The sequence below is a fragment of the Montipora capricornis genome, unplaced genomic scaffold, assembly GCF_036669925.1.
Source record: "Montipora capricornis isolate CH-2021 unplaced genomic scaffold, ASM3666992v2 scaffold_459, whole genome shotgun sequence".
NCBI lineage: Eukaryota > Metazoa > Cnidaria > Anthozoa > Scleractinia > Acroporidae > Montipora > Montipora capricornis.
In genome coordinates, this window is record NW_027180194.1 from 50,001 (window position 1) to 71,223 (window position 21,223).

Below are 21,223 nucleotides of genomic sequence, written 5' to 3' on the forward strand. Positions count from 1 at the left end.
AGCAATTCTTCCTTCAACCCTTTCGCAAGAAGGTTTATGTTTGGATATTTTTTCGCTGCAAAATGCATTGATTCTACGTTTAAGGTCTTGCGACATTTTTTGATGGATATAATGCCATTGCTTTTGATCGGACATTCTGATGTTGATTTGAAAACGTATTGAAAGATATATAAAGTTCTCCGGTAAAGTATAGCACTAAACACTAAACATGACAGAGAGAAAGTATCTCGTTATCCCAGACTTGACGTAAGGGACGGTTAGTGCTTATACAGATAAAAGAGGTTCTTGACATAGAATTTATCTGCGACTTGTTTCTTTGAGAAAATATAAATGGTACATTCGAACACTTTAGAACACTTTATTTTAGGGTGCAAAATCTGTACTCTCCCTTATAGCCCTGTTAAACTAACCTCGATTATCCGGAAATCGATTATCCGGATTTCGCGATTATCTGGACTAGCTTTTCTGGTCCCATTTTTTTCATAAATATTAATTAGTCACATTCATTATCCGTAGAAAAGCTATCTTACGCCGAACTGAGATATAAAATTCCAGTCAGAACTGAATTTGTTTCGCATCAAAAGACAATTTAGGGCAAGTTTATTGCTCGAGTGATCTTAAACGCGCCTAACACGCACCGTAACTAATGCAGTGCATTTCATTGAGCGTTCATTGGCTCAGAGTTGTTTTGTTGCTAAGTGGAATTTCACGCTCCGCTTCCCCGATCAGCGTTGGTATGATAAACACAAGCTTGTGTCATGAAAAGTGTTTCCATCATGTCGACAAAGCGTAAGCGTAATTCTTTCTATACAAGATAAGCAGTCAATAATTCTACGATTGGAAAAAGGCGAAAAAGGAACGAGCATATTCAGTGAATATGGCGTCAGCAAACAGCAGATTTTGGACATCCGCAAAAACAAAGTCAAGATTATGAAGTTTGCCGACAACTTGGTGATCGATCATGAACTAAAACGAAAATCATTGAAAGTTGCACATGATGAACAGCTGGATGAAGCCCTATACGCATGGTTCATACAGCAAAAAAAGAGCTGGCACACCAATTTCTGGTCCAAAAAAGAAACACTGAAGCTGTTGAATGCTTTAAAAAGTGTTTGACATGGATGGAGAGACAAAACAATGTGGAAGCTATTCAATTTACGCAGCTTCGAAGAATGATGTAACTACAGTAGCGACACGTACACGCTGTAGAAACTTGAAGCAAACTCATTTACTTGAACATTTTAGGCAGAAATGACTTGTTTGGTTCATTCTTGCATGATTCTCGAATAAATGTTGCGGTTGACAAATGTATTCAGTGCTGCCTCATTAATATTCATGTTTTCGATTATCCGGACTATTCGGGTCAGTACCTAAGGGTCCGGATAATCGAGATTCGACTGTATTCGTTGTGAATAATAACTAAACCTTAAAGTAAAAAAGTGGAAATTAAAAGATGCCCACGTACTGCTATAGCAAGCATCTTCCAACCTGTTACAAAGAGTTATTATTTATTTACCAAAAATGCAAATTAAATTGTAAATAGAAAGGAAGAAAATACTTTATGAAAAAAAAAAAAAGGAACAAAATTTGCATTTTGGTGCGGAGACATTGGAGGACCTGAAGAAAAGAAAGCACTGCTGTTGCTCTGCTTTCTGTTATACGAGGCCGAAAATACTTTGAAACAAGATATAAATTATCCAGAAATTTGAAATAAATAACCCCCAAAAAAAGCAAGGTGAAACCAGTCCGGTGTGATTAACACATAACGCATGCGCACAACCATTTCACCAGGACAATTAGAAGCCATGGACAGCTGGTTCGGCATTGCTGGGCCACATCAGCATGGCATGGCTAACGTTAACATACCAGGTGTTGGCCACTCCGGGCTGGTGTTAGCGTGTCACCTTTTTTTGTTGTTTTCACATAGAAATAAATAAAAACTCGAAAAAAGTATCCTATTAATACTAATTGATTATAACCGTAGGACGATTGCAAAATTCTTATGGCTATTACAAAAAAAAAGTGACTTAGAAAAAAAATTGACAATAAAGAAATGGCGACAAAACTTTTCTTAAACAAAAAGTTCAACAAAAAGTTTTTAAAGTATGAAATCCATTTGAATGATTGACAATTGACGGTTTGGCTTCTTTAGGTTTGAGATCTTGTTCTAACTTCTTGCTTACAAAGTCTGGTTGCAAAGTGGGGCCAATCCATTAGTTGAAACTTCATCTTTGAATTGTCGACGAGTTCTGATTATGTCAACCTCGTCAGTATTCAGTAAGCATAGCGGAGAGAAATACTAATGAGAGCAACATAGTCACAACCTCATTGAAAAGCTCTGGGAACGAGGTTGAAAGTCAGAATTTGTCTACCATACAAAGATCAAGTTTCAGCTAGATCCAGAGCCTAAAGAAGTCAAACCATCAATTGTCAATCAGCAATGCGTTGTTTATCATTTTGTATGTGATGTGTGCAATGCTACAAAGCCCGACAACTTTTTCAACGTGTTGTTGAACACAAAAATTCGGCAACCGGCAAGCATTTTCATGAAGCGCTTGGTAGGGGCGATCTTTTGCATGAGAGCCATTTCAAGATCATGAGAAAATGCCAAGGCAAATTTGATCGTTTAGTGCTTGAAATGCTTTACATCAAAAAATTCAAACCCAATCTGAACGTCCAACCGGACTCCATACGTGCGAAACTTTTTAACTTGTAAACTATTTTCATCTCTTATTGTTCGCCTTATTATTTATAGAACTTAGTTTTTATACATTTTTGACTCGATAATGACGTTACGGTGACGTCGAAACGTCGTCGATTATTATTCAGCTTTTTAGCTTTTTAGATCTTAGAAAGTTTTTAAGAAATGTTCTGTCGCATTTTTTTTCTGTCAAAAAGTTATTCCATGAGCGTGTGTTGGATGGACAGACAGACATGTTTATTTGGAGTCTTATACAACAATTATTATATGGCTCTGTCTCACAAGGACTGGGAACTACCAAGTTCACGAATTTGATTGGCTGAAATCGATATTGACCGCGGTCTAGATTTTCCCATCTAGACCGGTAATGTTTTGCGGTGAAAAGATGCAAACTAAAATGCAAAAATATTGAGTATTTTCTTCTACCAATATTTATTTATGGAAGTGCCAAACAGCATGATGACAAAAGAGAGGATGACGAGCAAACTTTGACAGAATTAAGTTCAGCTCATCGCCACTCATCGCCGTTCGCAAGCAAAATGTCAGTTGGTACAAACCAGTACATTAAACGAATTAAATTGTTCTTGTTTGCCATATAATAAACATCTTATTAACCGAGCTTAGTCAGTCCGTATGGGAGAATCTTGACCTCGGTCGTGTGTATAGACCTCACTGCGTTCGGTCTGTACGCACGATCTCGGTCAAGATTCTCCCATACAGACCTCCTGCTCGGTTAATAAGAGCTAAATAGTATATTGACCACAATTTCCAAATAACTAAGAATTACAAACAACAAAAGTATACATGGCTAAAAAGTTATTAATTAATTAAGTCCTGGAGTATTTACTTTTATCCGTCTTCCCCTTTCCTTTTTTCAAAGCATTCGAATATATGTTTTGCTATTAATTTTTTGTATTTTAACATTTCCGCTTGGGGGGTTTATCAGAAACATGAATATTTTATTAGGTGACATTCTGCTTATTTTTATTCTATATTCTTTTTCCAAATAGTCTAGTAACGAACATCGTTTTTCCTGGTAAGCAGGGCATATATTTAGAAAATGGTATTCGTCCTCCATTTCTATTTTACAAATTGGGCAAATTCTTTCGGCAGGTTTCGTGAGCGGTCTCGAATAACGTCTTATCTCTATAGCTAATTTGTGCTTGCTAAGTCGCAGTTTCAAGTTAGAGCTATTCTGTGTCGTGTATTGGTGACCTGATGTAGGTAGTCTTCACATTTGTAATTGTCTATCGTTTTGAATAACCGGTAGGTTCTCATTTTGTTGCTTTGGTTAGCATCTTTTCTGGTGTCGTTATTTATTTCACTTAGCCATCTTTGTAGTTCGATATCCTTGAGTCGTTGCTTGAAAATGTTTACAATTCCTATGTCTACATAGTGTACTTTCATCCCGAGGACTCCTAATCCTATCTGTTCCAATTAGCCTTTGATTTTTTTTTGCTCCAGAAAGCCTTATTTTCCTTCCATTTAATGTCATTGTATGCTATTTGGGATAATTTGTATTTATTTTTGGTTAAGGTTAACCAGAACTTAAAGTTCCTACATTGAGCATCAATTGACATTGGGAACCGTCCTGTTTCAGCCCTGCACGCATTGTTGTTGCAGTATTTGTTAACTCCCAGCAACACTTTAGGAATTTATTTTGAACTAATTCTGCTGGGTCCTTTTCTAATTTCCCATTGCAATCAATCCCCCGCACTTCACTTGCATAAAAGAGTATGGGAGATATCAGTGCATCAAATAACTTCATCGTTAATTTTATATTTTTCACTGAAGTGGTTTCCCATTTCTTTTCGTAATTTATAGAGTGCTTTAAGTGCAACTTTCTTCAACTCTTGTCTAGCGAGATTAAAGTTTCCAAAAGGACTCATTATGAGTCCAAGATATTTATACAATTTCACATTTTCCAGTTCATCAGCGCCGTATCTGAACAAGTAGTTGTTCAAAGACTTACCACAATTGTTAAAAATTATAATTTTTGTCTTGTCTAAATTTACACTTAAATCGGCATTTTCACAGAAAGATTCCATCTTATTAAGGATTATTTGGAGGTTTTTTTGCTGATCTAGAGAAGACCACTAGATCGTCCGCATATAACAGACAATTTATAGATCTATCACCTAGCATAATGTCGGTTGGACTCGCCGTATTTAGGAATTTTGGTAAATCATATAGATAGAAATTAAAAAGAGTAGGTGACATCATGCAGCCTTGCTTTACCCCAGCAAAACCAGTAAAGGCTTCGGTTAATTTGTCATCAACTTTAACTGCCGACTTATCATTTGAGTACATGGATATTAAAACGTCAAGGAAACGCCCGTGCACACCTTCTTTTCTCAGCTTGTCGAATGGTTTTTGTCGACGTATACAGTCGAAGGCTTTTCTAAAGTCGACGAAGCATGAAAAGAGTAAATTTCGGTGATTCTGTGGCTTAGATTTCACTTTTTTGTCAATAAGCATTTTTAATGTGAAGATGCTATCAACTGTGCCGTGCATTTTTCTGAAACCACCTTGTTTAGCTTTCAAAATTCCTTTTTGAACCATGTAGTCGTACAGTCGATTGTTGAGGATTGATGTAAAGAGCTTGCCTAACGCAGAAAGCAAAGTGATACCTCGGTAATTTTCAACTTTGGATCGATCATCCTTTTTGTGAATAGGCACAATGAGGCCAAAACTCCAAAGAACAGGGTATTTGCCAGTATCTAAGATTCGGTTAAATAAATTTACTAAATGCCCTTTGATGGCGTCCTTTCCGATTTTTATTACTTCATTTAATATATTATCGATACCTGGAGATTTGTTTGCCTTCAGTTTATTAACTGCAGCTTCGAACTCTTCATCAGCTATTGGATAATCAAGTGGGCCTTCCACTCTTTCGTTACTGTGAGTTTCCATATTCGTCTCTGGATCTAGTATATTATTGAGAGGGGTTGCATTCTGTTGCTTAAAGTATTTATAAAACTGTTCCGTACTCACTGTTTCAGTTCCATGTGTTTTTCTTTTTCCTAAATTAAATATTTTTCCTATTTGTCGCCAGGTCTCTATACAGTTCTGCATATCGATATTAGGTATGCCTTTGCTAATATATTCCCGTTTCTTCCGTTTACAGGTTTGTTTGAACCTCTTCTTTTTGTCGCGCAGTAGTTGTCTCAGTTCTGAATTATTAGGGTTTCTAGAAGTTTGCTCCCCGAGGGACTGCAAGTTTCCTTTTTCTGTGTCGCATTCCTGATCGAACCATTTGTTTTGAGATTTGCATTTAATTTTGCTGCTTCTCGCTTTCAATCCGGCTTCTTTGAATGCTTCCACCAAAGTTTCACTTATTAATTCAGACGCAGTATCGATACTATCATGTTTTACAGCTACCTCTAACTGGATCGAACTGTTTGTGATTCGAGACCATCCTTGAGTCTGTCCATAGACTTGATATTCCAGAAAAGCCTATTATATTCGGTCAAGATGAATTCGGCTGATGTTTCAAGAGAGTCTCGGTTAATAAAATTAGCTTTTATCGCAAATGATAGGTGACAGTGATCCGATAAATGTGGCATTAAAGGGTTAACAATAAGATATTGCACATTCCTTAGAATACTTTTTGATCCTATGACATAATCAACGACACTGCTACCGTTAAAGTGAAAGCAGGTCTTTTTACCTTCCAGGTCACCACAATCCTGCCATTGAGGATTCGTAAATTTAACGCTGTGCATGTTTCTAACAAATTTCTCCCCATAGCGTTCACGGTACCTGAATCTTGTGACCTTCTTAAGCATTGTTCGTCATTCTCATAGTCCTCAGGGACATTCAGGAAAGTGTTGTCATCATCCAAGACTGTTTCCTGAATGTCACCCGTTCATGCATTATAATCGCCCTGTACAATTATGTCACCCTTTTGCGAAAATAGAAACATTTCTTCTTCTAATTCCCCAATTAAATCTTCGCTGCTATTTCTTTCATAGTTTGGTGGGCTTAAATAAACTGTTCCTAGATATATATCCTTTTGAAAGATGAAGTAAGTTTTATCAAGTTTACACCATATTTTGTTTTTGTTTTCAGACGGGGTGTAGGTGACTCCTTTAGCGAGTTTTTGATTTATATATACAGATAGCCCCCCGGAGGATCGGTTTCCCGATTGATTCCTACACGATAAAATATTTAAATTTACTTATATTCATCTCTGTTTCATAAGTTGCATGTGTTTCGACAAGTGCAAAAATGTCATGCTTGTTAATTATGCTTAAGAAATCGTTTGCTTTTATCTTATTTCCTAGAATGCTACTGTTAAAACCATTCAAATTCCAAAACCCTATTCGCAAATGACGTGACATACGGAATGGGAAAATAAAATGGAAATGGATTGCTTATTTTATCATCATCTCACTGTCTCTTAGATACTCTGCAATTAGGTTGAGCGCATGCAATGGTTGATTATTGTGATAGTTCCTTCTTCGGCTGAGATGGTAAATAGCCAACGAGGCGCGTAGCGTCGAGTTGGGTTTAACCAGTCCCATACCCAACAAGCGGGAATGTAATAATTGTTTCATTAAATTATCAATAAATACTGAACGCTTGGACACTTGCAAACTGAGACCAATCAGTTTCCAGCTTGGCAACACCTGACACAATCGGTTCCACATAAGGTCATTACGAGGGACTGTTGTAGAGGAAAGCTTCAGGGGGTGCCCCCCGCCCCCCCACCTCCCCTCCAATGTGGACGGTAACTCACAGGTTGTTGGCGACATGTGCAGGCTTCGGCATGCGATATCTTCTTTTCAACTCCGCCATTGTCTTGCCCTCAGACCAACCAGGATATGGTATGCCTCCTATTGATTGTCAAATGTTTTGTTACGGTTTTTTGTTGAAATGAGATACAAATTTAGGCATTAATGGAAGATGGCTCCTAAAGGCGTTTACAGAGGATTCGTAGTACTAATCACGTAAACAAATATAAACGTGAGAATCAAGCAGAAACTCGATAAACAGCAAAGTGATTATAAGAAAAAAACAAACAAACAAACACACACAAAAAAAACCAAGAAAATCCAGTAGATGGAAGAATTTCCATATAAATTCACCTGAAATAACAATTTTAGGTATCGAGGGTTTAGAACAAACCAAAACCGGCCAACAAACACAAACACACAACCAAAAATACCGCGGTTAGCCATGGGAGATAACAATCGAACTCACACATCCTTGCGATATCCCTCTTAATTAAAACCTTTTAGCTTAAAATAATTTCATGGGTACCCACCAATTGTGAATATCTCATAGAGGACGACTCCATAGGACCACCTGTAAGACAGAAACACAAACACGGTTTATTAGGACTGGGTAGCAGGGATGCATGGTGCAGGGATGGCGCAATGGTGAGAGTACTCGCCTCCCACCAATGTGGCCCGGATTTGATTCCCAGACTCGGCATAATAATAATAATAATAATAATAACAACTATTAACCATCCATGGCGCTCTTCATCCCAGGTCCAACGTAAGCCGTCTGTACTTACCAAGAAGAGAAGGAGGGCGTGGACTAATTAGTGTTGAAGACGCCATAAATATTGAAGAAAGAAATATCAATGTCTACATCAGCCAAAGCCAGGAACGTTTGTTGAAAGCTGCACGGGAGAGGAAGAATGTCAATGAAATTGAAATACCAAAGGAGTATAAGGAATGGATAAAGAGGAAAAGAATTGAGGACTGGTCTGGAAAGCAGCTGCATGGGCAGTTCAAGGGAGAGACAGAGGACCTATCTGGTGTTTCCTGGAATTGGATAAGAACTGGTGAACTGAAGAAGGAGACAGAAGGGCTTATTTTTGCCGCGCAAGACCAGGCACTAAGAACAAACGCCATAAAAGCCAAAATCGAAAACCAAAATGTATCATCCAAATGCAGAATGTGTGGTAGTCACGATGAAACAGTGCAGCATATTTTGTGTAGTTGCCCCAAGCTTGCGCAGACAGAATATAAAAAGAGACATGATGTTGTTGGGCGTTTCGTACATTGGGAGTTGTGCAAGGAAAATGGAGTTGAGTGCAGTGACAAATGGTGTGAGCATTCCCCCATAGAAAAGAATGAGGAAGTAAAACTGTTGTGGGACTTTGCCATCCAAACAGACCGTGAAATCCATCACAGGAAGCCAGACATTGTAATTCAGAAAAAGAAGGCAAAGGAAATAATTACTGTGGACATAGCTGTTCCCGGAGATAGCAACGTCCGGCAAAAGAAACTGAAAAGTGTGAAAAGTACCAAGACCTGGCAAGAGAGATTAAAAGGATCTGGAAATCAAGGACAAAAGTGGTACCAGTGGTAGTAGGTGCATTGGGTTCAGTGTCAAAGAAGCTGGCAGGCCACTTGGAGCAACTAGGAGTTAAGGACTGAATAAGAACGATGCAAACGTCGGCACTCCTCGGATCGGCACATATCCTCAGGAAAAAAAAAATAATAATAATAATAATATAGGTGAAATAAGACTAATGAAGATGAAGATGATCCAACGGTACTCCATAAAAATTACAAACACTTAAGATAAACAGACGACTGCTAGCTTTCGATAGGATATTATCTAGATGTAAATCCCAGTTACTGTAAACACGGATCGGACTGAAATGTTACACCCAGCAACTTCAGACTGGGTTTTCTATCTATAAAAGTCAGAGGAACTGGTAAAGCCTTAGTGGGTTTGCCTTTAAGAAGTATCTTCCACGTTTTCTTGAAGTTTACTTGCATGCGATTAACAGTTGTCCATTCAACAATAGATAAATAATTAAATCATCAGCAAATTTTACATGCGAATTTTGATTCGGTGTGAGGACCTTGATATCACTGACTATGATAAAAAATAATATATATGGCCTAATACATTGCCCTGGAGGACACCTCTATTAATGTTTAAATGATTCATAACAACGCCATCAACAACAACTCTTTGTTTTCTCCTTGTCAAAAACTAATAATCCAGGCATCATGTGTAGGTTGAGTTTGTTGATTCTCTACTATTCACAGAAAGGTTTTTCTCCGGACATTCCGGTTTTCCCTGGCTCTTCTCAAAAAACCAATATTTGACTTGATATGCCTTGGTTGTTGGTTTCAGTCTACAGTGTCCCCAATCTGTGCCCCAGCCTTAGAAGGACTAGACATGTAAATAAAGTTTATTACTTTTCTTTCCTTTACTCAAATATAGTATCAATCGAATCGAGTTTGCAAGCAGAGACCAATGCGACTAACTATTCATGTTTATATACCTTAAACCAACCAAACGGGGTTGAGAAGAATCGCTTTCCTCTTAGGTGCTAACATTATTGCATTTCCTGACCTGATACAATTGTGTCTTAGGCACTAAATACTTCGAAAGTCTGGAAATTTAATCGTCAAAAGCACATACACATCACTTTTGCTTGACAGATTTGCAGGATCTCCAAAGAGTATCTCAGGTGCCGTCCACTTTATTGGCATACAGCCCTAACGAAAAAACAGCATTGCATTTTCGTGTTAAAAACAGAACGTCAAAGAGGTACACAGAGAACAAAGTGAAAGGGAATCGATCATCAATAATGTAACCCACCTTTTTGGCATTGCCATGTCCATATTTAAAGTTCTGGTAAGATAACCCAAAATCAGTGACCTTGCACACACGGTTTTGATCAAGAAGTACATTTCGTGCTGCAAGATCACGGTGAATAATCTACAAAAAGCAAATAATCAACGTTAGTCATGCTCGCGTATAGGATAATATGTTCTGTAATCCCACCTGTAGTGAAGAGGTGTGATTTGCATTTCCCTATCAACAAGAGGGTCCAAAGTTAAAGCTTACTCGAAATGACCCAGAGGAAGTTAGTAGGTATTATTATACATTGGTGTCACAAGCTCGATTTTGATTGGTTATAAGCACGCAGCTAATCCTTGCTTGCTCTGTTTCTCCTACGTCATACCTATCGACAATAGATTTTATATACGTAGAATTGACGTCATACACAGAAACAATAGTTTTATGCATGCAGAAGTGACGTCACCTGACACAGTAACCAGCAGAGAAGAGGAAAGAAAACTTTGCCAACCGCAGAAACTTTCTTTGATTTACCGCTCATCCAAAGAAAAGGATGAAACAGTCCTCTTGTCTTTACAAATGCAACTCAGGAATATGCATAATAAAACAATTATTGGATTCGGTTTTTGCATGATAGCGATAATTGTCAAGGCCAAAGTTTGTGTTATCCGCCTCAGTCTTCGGCTTCGGCAGATGATACAAACTTTGGCCTTGATAATTATCGCTATCATGGGAAAACCGAATCCAATAATTGTTAATTAATTAATGTGATTAGAAAATAACGTAGCCAATGTTCCCCGATTACTGACTTTAAAAGATGACTGTTGAATTATCATGACGACCACGGCAGCGGCAGATCACTCTATGTAATATCAAAGCATAGGTCGGTGCATGGTTCTCCAGCGTTATCCCAATGTAGAAAACCCAGTGTTCAAAGCACGCGCTAGCACGTGTCACCTACAGCAATCCATTTCTTTTCGATATAAGAATATGATAGCAAAATGATCACACATTTTTGTCTACACTACAACTAACACTACAAGGAGTAAGCATATTGCATGATGCATTTCGTAGATACAATATTAATCTGTGAAAGATTACAATAAGCAACAATAGTACCATATCGTATGACATGCTTGTTTCGTGTCACATACCCCTCTGGATGCCAGGAACACCATTCCAGTAGCAATCTGGTTTGAAAATGACATTAGGTCATAGGTCTTCAGTGGCGCTACTGCTAGTTCTCCGCGATAATGTTTGTCGAAAATTCCACGGCTTTTTCTCAGATACCCCAGAAGATCCCCGCAGGGTAAGTACTCCATGATCAAAATTGGCTGTACTGTAAAGGTTACACAGAGTTTGGACAACTTCTATAATGCTGCATTCAAACTGTTTGCTTGTCGGAAAGGTGGATATGGGCTCTATCATTATTACGTTTAGACGCTTTTAAGAAGTAAACAAATAAAGCAGTATTTGCGTGGCTCTGTGTTGGAAGATCACAGTTTAGCCAACCATCTTTGTCAGCATCGCATATTAGCGGCTCACCTTGAATGAGCAGAGGGGATGAGAATGAAGAAAAGGGCGAATATCTACACATTCCCCAAGTGAAAGGTCATGTTACCCAAGAAAGAATGTAAAAGTGAGAAAAAAAAGACATGAATTAAATAATAATAATTTTAAAAAAAACATTAATCAACGTTACTCATAATTTCCACATATTTGTGAAGAACTTTCTATGATGAAAAAAAATACTAAGGGCTGGATTTTTAATATGACGAAAGTATAGTCAGTAAGAGATGATTATAAATTTGTAACATATTTTTAAAGATAAAATATACACTTGTCATGCAAAATGTATAATTTCTTTAAATTATTTATCTCTCCCTGGTGGTCTTTGCACGCTGAGCCAGTTTCTTGCAAAAAGAATAAATTATGAAATAATAATAGCAAATAAAAATAAATAAATAAACCAATTGAAAGCCTCAAAAACTTTCTTGTATGAAGAGGCTCCAAGTGGGTTCTCTTTAGAAGTGTGAAATCAGGCATGTGACCGTTTTATATAGCCAACCATTCGCATTTTTACTAAAACTATCAGCTTCAAGGGTTTGCATTTCAGATTGAAAAACAAAGTTTGTCATTATTCCATGGCATTGCTTTGATGACTCACCTTTTTTAAAAAAATTGTTCTGTTTTTCTGTTTCTTGACCTTATGCTATGCAATTGTTGGATTTGAACTTGACGTTAAGAGGGTTTAATTTGTTCTTGGGAAATGTGGTGAAAACGGCCATTATCTCGTTACTCGTGTAACACGGTAAAAATGGGCTAGGATTACCCAAACAATTTGCTTAAATAGACAAATTTAGCCCTGAATATCATCGATTGATGAGGTTTTCACTAGCGGTCTTTTATAATTGCTGCAAATTTCTCACAGCTGTTTCTACAGTTTAGCATTTGCGATAAGATCCTTACTCTGGGTGGTGACACAGCCAATGAATTGAACAATATTCGGCTGAGGGCTGTCTCCAATAAGTTTGCCCAACCCGATTTCTCTCATCAGAGCGACTTTTCCTTCATCTCCGGATGTGGCTAAAATAAATGACACCAGGGTACAATAAGATTGGACACATGACTTGTTGAGGTGTTTCATGTATTTCTACCTCCTAAACTGGACTATTAATAACACGGTTTTTTTAATTTCCCCGACTTGTCTTCGTCTCATTTTCTTTACGTCATGAAGTATTGTGATAAAAGTAAGTCCATTTTTTTAATGCCGGATAGGAGGCTCAGGATATCAATGGAAGCCGATGGTGCGCTTCTTACCCTCCCTCCATTTGTCAGTGCTCCATTTTACAGATAATTAGAGCTACAGCTACACAAGTGAAAGGAAGGTGTTAAAACATGCAGACTTTTAAGTCGCTGAGAATCGAAGTTGTCACATTTGGCTGTCAAAGACGCGCACCAGTCAATTAAGCTACCCCTGCTCCTGATTCAGTGTTTTTGGGCTCCAACGCTTAGGGAAAATCGAATATGCTTGATCGATTCAAATATCCACTCGGTCAACCAGTTGGGGGTATTTAACCATCTTATGTCATATTTTAAACTGCAATTTAGCAATGGAAAATAGGCTTTATAAATGGCTAAAAGCATTATTTATTTATGAATTTTATGAGGGACTTTATCCCTTGATGTACAGTGAGGGTAAAAATCCGGTGTATTTGAGGCAAGACGTTGCCATGGAAGCTTGAAATAAAAGTAAAAGAACGAAATATCTTTTTACACTTGCAATGAATAGGGATTAAGCAGGAGAAAAGGATTAGGAACCTGTTATGAGAAGGTGATCTATTTTGGTAATCTCCGCATTTGTTTCGAGGTTAAGATAAAGGTGGGTAGATTATGAAAGAGTTGATTGAGAATTGATGATTTTTGCTGCACCCTTTCATAAAACATAGTAATGAAGATTTGTTTTTCTTTCTGTTACGACACATTTTTATCGTGCATGTTGAACGAGGCTTTGTAAGATTCTACGTGACAGGCAGTTCATTAAAGCACTTGTGATACCTCTTCAACCGAAAGGTATCCGATGGAAACTATAAATTAACAAAGTCGAATCGTACTTACGAGAAAAGCACTTTGCTGCAACAAAACGTATTCCTGGTTTTCCGTTTTCACGACTCAAGGTTGCTCGCCAAACTGTTCCAAATGCTCCTGAACCAATGACCTCCTCAAGTGCAATCCGGCGAAGTGCTATTTCCCATGAGTCCACTTCAACATTCAACACCTCCATTTCATGTTCTTCCGCGGCACCTTGTGATCTTTAATCCAGAAATGTTGAGTGTTAGTTCTCTCATTTTCCAATGGTGGGTTGGTTGCCGCTCGCCAAAACTGTTTTTCATTTTGTCACAGCAAGTTTCCAAAAGCGTAATTGGTTTGGTTATTTGATTGGGGAAGTCAAAAGAATTCGAAATGACGTTCATTGATGTTGGTGTATGATGCCCCAAACCCGGCGTGGCAAACTAACTAAGAAAGCCATACTTAATATCCAACAGCTGCCATTTTACAATGCAAGATAAGTTCTTATGCTTAATAATCGCGCACTTCTTTTGATCTTGAAATAAGTTTTTTGAAATTCAGGTAACCCGGCCAAAGCCCCTACACCCTCTCTCTTCTTCATTTGGTCTTGTGGTAAGAGAGGATGAGGGGACAGAACATCTCCACCATATATTGGCCTCTTCCAATGATAATTTTTTCAATCTCAATTCAACCCGAGGTCAAGATGCGCGGCTATTTGAAGGAAGACACCTGATTGGGTGTCATTGGGTGTCAGTGTCATTATGCGCATTTGATTATTCTTATAGAAAATGCGCAATATAAATATTAAATATTATTAAATATTATTATTAATATTATTGGCTGTGCGACCATGGCGCGAACATAAAAATAGATGAGGCATGAAGATGTGTTCTCTATAGTCATCCTCCCTTCCTTGTGGTTAGTTATTGCAATGCTATTTACAGAAGGGGGCGTCATACGTAGAGTATACAGTAGAGAGCTTATGCACAAGACGTTTGTCAAGTAGCCGTAGAGAGACTGGGTCGAAACCGATGTCCGTGACTTGCTTGCTTGCACTGAGCATTTCACGTTAGGGATTTCGCTAGTTGTGAAGCAGTTTTGATTCTTTCTTAAGACAGAATCAAGATTTCTTTAGAAAGAAATATCGTATGGATTGATATGAAAGGATATGAAAGGATAAACTTTTATTGTAAGAGAACATGCCCTGGAACCCCTCAACTTAACTACACGCTTTATGAATTAAATGTGAGATGTTACCCGGTATTCTAAATAGATCCTGAATGTAACTAAAATTTTGCCTTCACTACCAAATGAATGAGACGCATACAACAGAGTAGATACAGGGGCATATAGGTCAGCAAAGACCTCATACGCCTGTTTACTGTAGGAACAGTGACAAATTAAATACTGCTCACCATACCTCACAATTCAGACATGTGTCTTCAGAGAAAAACCAATTCGCAGTTACGTAAACTTGTGCGACACCGCTGTATACCAAAACCCAAAAACACTTTATGGAAAAAAGGGAACGTATAGCCCCACCAACTGCGGTGTCACTAAATACGTGGGCTGAGTTACGGTAACGAATCATGAAAACTAACAATACACACTTAAATCAAACTTCAACTTGGGAGCTGAATTGTTGCTGTCCTACAATGGTTTTCAAATCTTAACGGCCTACTACATATATCTGACACTCATACCCATAATCCCTCTTGCACGGCAACAATCCTCCTTTCCTTGTCGGCAAAAAAAAAGTACTTCTGTCTATTACGCTTCGCTTTTATTTTCAGAAAATTATACTATCTTCAGATTTGAAAAACACGATTTATCAGGAAATAAAATGAATATATATTTGACGTGATCCTCGCACTTTGCTGGACAGTTCAATTCTCTGATTCGTCTTTTACCAGCACTTCAAATATACATTCAATTCATTTCATTCATAAAGTCCTTCACCAGAACAAATGAGCCCAGCAAATTGACCTGCTCCCAACTGTGTGGCTTCATAGCTCAGTTGGTAAAGCATTGCACCAGCATCGCAGAGGTCATGGGTTCGAATCCCGTTGGAGCCACCTGAATTTTTCAGGGTGTCTATAAAGCAGCATTTGCTGAAATTGTATGACCCTTATTGAACAAAGAAGGGTTACAGAAAAAGCAACTAAACTTCACGGTCATTTAATTTTACCAAATTCTAACATGGTGTTTTTGAAATCGTTGCCTTAGCATTGCCACATGTTGCCAGTGCATTAAAATTTGCAAACAAAGCTCCCTATTTCTGACAATTTAGCAGCCACGTATTGGGGAACAAGGACGCTTTGTTTCGAATGTCTGGGAATTCTGGAATTTTTCCTAAAAAATGCAAAAATAATAATAATAATTATTATTATTAGAAACGATTCAAGGACTACTTTCCTCATGCCTCGGTTGATCCCGGCATTTGTATACCACAAAATTCACCCAGTTGTTAGCAGTGGTTTCAATAACAACAGACATCCAACAAAAAGCATGGGCTACTTCACTCAGAGAAGTCGGTTACTTTTTTCCCCCTAAATTGAAGCAACAAAAACCAAATTCTGTCAAAACCTAAGCTTTGAAATTATTATGACAATGGCAACAGTCGGTTTCTCTACCTACCAGGAAGCCATCTTCAAAGTAACCTTTATTGAAACCGCTTGGTGTGAAAAGGGGCATGTTTTTTCTGCATTATCCCTTACAATGTTTTCCCGTCCGAGTAACTCCAAGAATGCGACTGTCAGCAGCACAAGTATGAGTGAACCTTTGGAATTCATATATTACTATTGACCCTGGGAATGTGTTCCAGGAAATCTTTTTTTCCGCTCCAACGACTCCACGAATTCAAGCGGTTTTCTTCACCATCCCTCACAGGAAGTTTTCCTGCTCATTAACTCCAAGAATTCGACTGGTATGGCTTATACCCCCAGTCATACAAACGCCTGTAAATTTGTCAAATTTCAACTTATATAATTACATTTTCTCTACTGATATAACACCTAATACGCTGAAACTTTGCAGGCCGGGTTACTAAAGTAAAGGTGCTCTTTCTATTTCTGGTATCAGTTTTTCATTCAGTTCAATTTTACTTCATTCAAACGCGTTGCCACCATTTTGGAGAAGGGTCTCTTTGATGATCATCATAAATCAAAATTAACACTGGGAATATATCCCAACCAATTCCAACAATTCAACTGTCTGCACTGAAGTCTGAAAGAGCTTTAACAGTACAAAGCTCTTTTGTCACAGTACAGACGAACTCTTTGGATTCATTGATCGTGGCACCTTGGACTGCAGAGTTGCTTCTACAGTAGCCGATATATCTCCAAGCATTAAATCACCCAATGATGTCATATGCCATACACAGAGATCATAACTCTGGAAACTCCATTCCCTACTCTTGAAAATTGTGTGGATTCTTCAATCTTCCAGCAGATTGTGAACAATGATGACGGGTTGTGGCATGGAACAACATCTTTTTTGTTGCAGATGCCATTAAAAACGCAGCATCCAGTTGTTGAAAGTTAAATCGATGATCACCTGCGCAGTTGTCTGGTGTTAGCCAGCTGAGGTCTACATACTTGTTTGATTTTCCCAGAGGGCTGAATTCATTCTTAAGAAGGTACTTAGTTAATGCCAAGCTGCCAAACAAAGGTTTTTACCTATAACAGCACCACCAGATTAAGAAGATGATAAGCGCAACAGCCACCACTGCCCCGATCACAATTCCAGCAATTGCAGGTGTTGATAATTCTGCATGACAAAAGAGAAAATCACAACAGTTAGAAGTGAAAATAAAGTACAGTTATGAAAGCAAGGATCTTACAGTGTAGCCATTTTAGAATGTTTTTTGTACAAAGGTTTCAAGACTCTGGATAATGAACGCTTGACTGTACGGTATCTAGACATTCAAATTAAAGACAAGAATGACTTTTTTTGGTGTTCATAATTTTTTTGTAAATGTAAGTGCATGAAAGAATATGTGAAGGCCTGAACACAAAACTCACTTAGTTCAGTAGTACCGGTGACTAAGTTTGTTGAGCACCGGGCTGTCACGCGGGAGGTCGTGAGTTCAACTCTGGCCGGACCAACACTCAGGGTCTTTAAATAACTGAGATGAAAGTGCTGCCTTTGTAATTATATCTGCAAATGGTTAGACTCTCTAGTCTTCTCGGATAAGGACGATAAACCGTAGGCCCCGTCTACAACCCTTCAATGTTCATAATCCTGTGGGACGTAAAAGAACCCACACACTTGTCGCAAAGAGTGGGGTATGTAGTTCCCGGTGTTGTGGTCTGTCTTCTGTGGTGTATCATGGTTGGGAGGGAAAATGCTCGGAGATATTAGCTACACCCAAGCTACTCTAAAGTCCGAGGGTAAATAACGATATATGATATGATATGCAGGCTTCTTTGTGATACTATTATTTTATGAACTAGTTTTGGGTCCATGAACGTAAACCCTCTGTAGCTGTCGTTTTCCTGACATTTTCAGCAAGTAAGGGTAGAGTACGAAAATAGGGAGCTTTGTTTGCAAATTCCACCTCATTTGTTTGAAATTCTTACTACAATCAATCATCTGAAACATCAGCATAAATCTTGAAAGTACACTGCCCTTTAAATAAAAAATTATACGTTTTACTTTTGTAGTGTAACGATTCGTTACATGAGATTTTACTGCCCCATCAGTAAAATACGGTTAATGGAACGTGACCGTACTAAAAGGGGCTGTTCATGTTGCGATAGTTATCTTCGCGGTCGTTCAAGGTTTTGTTGTAAATAAAATGAGGACAAAGACTTTGTTCCTAGATCTCAGATTATAACGTACACCTGCATTGGCCAAATCTCTTAAAGCCTCATTCATTACTGCTACAGAGCACGTGTAATGCCTATCTGCTACACAGTAGAACCTGTGCAACTGGCTACTTTAATAGACAGAGTCCAGCTATAAAAGCCTCAGTTAGCCGTCCAAGGTTCACTTGGTATTTTGTCTTCTATAGTAAACCAACTAGTTGTTGGCAGTTTGTTAAAGTTTTTTCCGTGCCTCCCTCCCTTTGGAGATGGTTTAGATATATCGCTTTGCCTTCACTAAAATTGGGTCACTCCTGCGTGGTGCGGTTACGTCTGCGCAGCAACTTTCCCCAAGCTTTTTGGATCGTTTGCCTTTGTACATTGCTCGCTAACCAATACTCTTGTCCGATCCAGCACGTGCTGTTTACCACTCAGCTCTTAGTGCTGGGGAAATAAGTGAGGTTGTTCTATGTCACGCAATCTGGAAGTCGCCACAGGCTAACCAGCCCCAAGGCAGTGTTCCCCTCAAAAAACGCCAATACATCTGTTGTCTCGTTCTATCACGCTTTGCGTTACAGTAGATATAGGCATATTTTCATACCCTGAAAATTTTTCATCTGTTCGGATTTCCTTACTGAAAGTCTTGTGATCCGAAAATTATAGGGATCAAAACTTACCTTTTCGAAAATTTCAGCCAGAAAAAAGGCTCCCGAAAATTCTAGGTGACCTTTTTAGGGTAAAAATCCGTTAAAAATGGGCAATTACACCAATTTTTAGATGTTCGAAAATCCTAGGACAGGCAGGCAAGCAAGAAATTTTACAACAAATGTTCCCAAAAATTCTAGATCTCAAATCGTCTTCCGAATAGATATTTTCTGAAAATTGACGTTGGATGCCCCTGATAAATAATGACTACTGTAATTGCCTTATCATGGTTTACACTAATTTGCGAAACGACACGAAATGAAACGAAACCAACCGAAATACAGTAAGAATCGACCTAAACATTCATTAAAGCTAACCTTAGGCCTAATTGGGCCTAAACAGACGTTTTTAGGGCTCATGTTAGCATTGGTAAAACGGTGAAGGTTATACATGTACCAAAGGAAAATGTCCATCTGTTTGGCAAAAATAGCAATGTCACCAAAATGGCCGACCAAAATTACTATTTTGCGAAACGGATTGAAATTTTCCAGGCATGTACAGCCCTAATCGTTTACCAGTGCTAACATTAGGCCTAAAAAATTTTGTTTGGGCCTAATTAGGCCTAGGTTAGCTTTAATGAAAGCTTAGGATTATTTCTGTATCATTTCGCCTTGCTTTGTTTTACAAATTAGTGTAAGCTAATTTGAAGGTGATACTGGAAAGTTAAATGTGTCTTCTAGCATCTAGAGATAAAAGGGTCACTTTCTTGTGAGGGAAGATCTTTGTCCAGTTAAGACACAGTAGCTTAGGTTAGGATTAAATTCCATCACACAGCTGACCTGTCCCCAGTTCACCAAGAGTAGATAATGGCACCTGCCAGAATAATCGTGACCCTGCAGATAGGCCCCAACAAAACTATACACTAAAATACTGAATTACCCAGTGGATAGTGTTTTATTCAACAGATCACTCTCCCCTTACATTGTATCTCTAAACTCTAACAAACTGAAGTCTGGCGCAACTCTGAATAACAGACGTCTGGCACAACTCCGACCAACCGAAGACTGGTGTATACATCACCAGATCCTGTTGAAAATCTTTTAAGGATTTTCAAGACCTTCAAGAATCTTCATGAAGATCTTTGAAGATCCTGATAAAGATCTTTAAGATCCTGAAAGATCCTTGAGGATCCTTAAAGATTCTCATAGGATCTTTCAAGGATCCTAATAAAGTTCCTTTCAAGAGAACTATGAGGATCCTTTTAAGATACTTGAAGGATTCTCATAGGAACTTTAAGGACTCTAACTAAGACCTTTTCGAGATCCCTCTGAAGAGCCTTAAACATCCTCAAACAATCCTAGAGGATCTTTCAAGGATCCTAGTAAGATCACTATAAGAATCCTTCAAAGATCCTTGAAAGATCCTAAAACGATCTTCAAGAATCTTTTCTGAAAGCCTTCCAAGAAATTGTCATCAGGATCTTTGCATGAGCCTCACAAGATCCTTAAAATAGCTTTGACGATCTTAACAAGTAGTTTTGGAAAATGAAGATCTTGAAAAGAGCTTTATCTTCAAGGGTCTTTGGCAGGTCTTTGAAGATCTTTACACATCCTCAAAGATCCTGTGAGGTTTTTCACCAGGGAAGCATTATATCAGTTATCAAATAAGATCTTGGGTAAACTAACTAGGAACTTACGCTTTGCTGTAGGTATTGGTGCTGGTGTTGGTAATGTTGTTGGCAATGGTGTTGGTAATGGTGTTGACGTTGCTGTTGCCGTTGGTGGAGTTGTGACTGTGGATCCTATGTCCTCTATAGCTTTGCAACTACAGAATAAAATATCATTTGATGACATCCAAAGCACAGCGAAATCTTCATGTACACCTATCATTAGGGTGCATTTGATGACTCAAACACAAGAACAACTTGTTGCATTCTCTGACA

The 21,223-nt window shown here is 38.3% G+C and overlaps 2 protein-coding genes and 1 non-coding gene across 3 annotated transcripts in view; 1 reads left to right on the forward strand and 2 right to left on the reverse strand.

Annotated features, from left to right (window-relative positions):
• The window catches only part of LOC138036108 (tyrosine kinase receptor Cad96Ca-like), a 16,874-nt gene extending 2,700 nt beyond the window's left edge, over positions 1–14,174 (reverse strand). Inside the window, exons 1-7 of the mRNA XM_068882466.1 lie at positions 13,880–14,174; positions 12,731–12,847; positions 11,416–11,600; positions 10,280–10,399; positions 10,100–10,176; positions 7,971–8,011; positions 7,443–7,539 (exon numbers count right to left, since the gene is read on the reverse strand). Coding sequence (XP_068738567.1) covers positions 7,443–7,539; positions 7,971–8,011; positions 10,100–10,176; positions 10,280–10,399; positions 11,416–11,600; positions 12,731–12,847; positions 13,880–14,045 — 803 coding nt within the window. The 5' untranslated portion in view covers positions 14,046–14,174. The remainder of the gene's footprint in view (positions 1–7,442; positions 7,540–7,970; positions 8,012–10,099; positions 10,177–10,279; positions 10,400–11,415; positions 11,601–12,730; positions 12,848–13,879) is intronic.
• Positions 14,175–15,833: 1,659 nt separating this feature from the next.
• On the forward strand, positions 15,834–15,906 carry Trnaa-agc (transfer RNA alanine (anticodon AGC)). Its single transcript has one exon. It is a non-coding gene; the product is annotated as a tRNA-Ala (tRNA).
• The window catches only part of LOC138036109 (bone morphogenetic protein 1-like), a 33,750-nt gene continuing 28,428 nt past the window's right edge, over positions 15,902–21,223 (reverse strand). The window contains exons 6-8 of the mRNA XM_068882467.1: positions 20,978–21,105; positions 17,509–17,599; positions 15,902–16,183 (exon numbers count right to left, since the gene is read on the reverse strand). Of these exons, the coding sequence (XP_068738568.1) occupies positions 16,081–16,183; positions 17,509–17,599; positions 20,978–21,105 (322 nt within the window). The 3' untranslated portion in view covers positions 15,902–16,080. The remainder of the gene's footprint in view (positions 16,184–17,508; positions 17,600–20,977; positions 21,106–21,223) is intronic.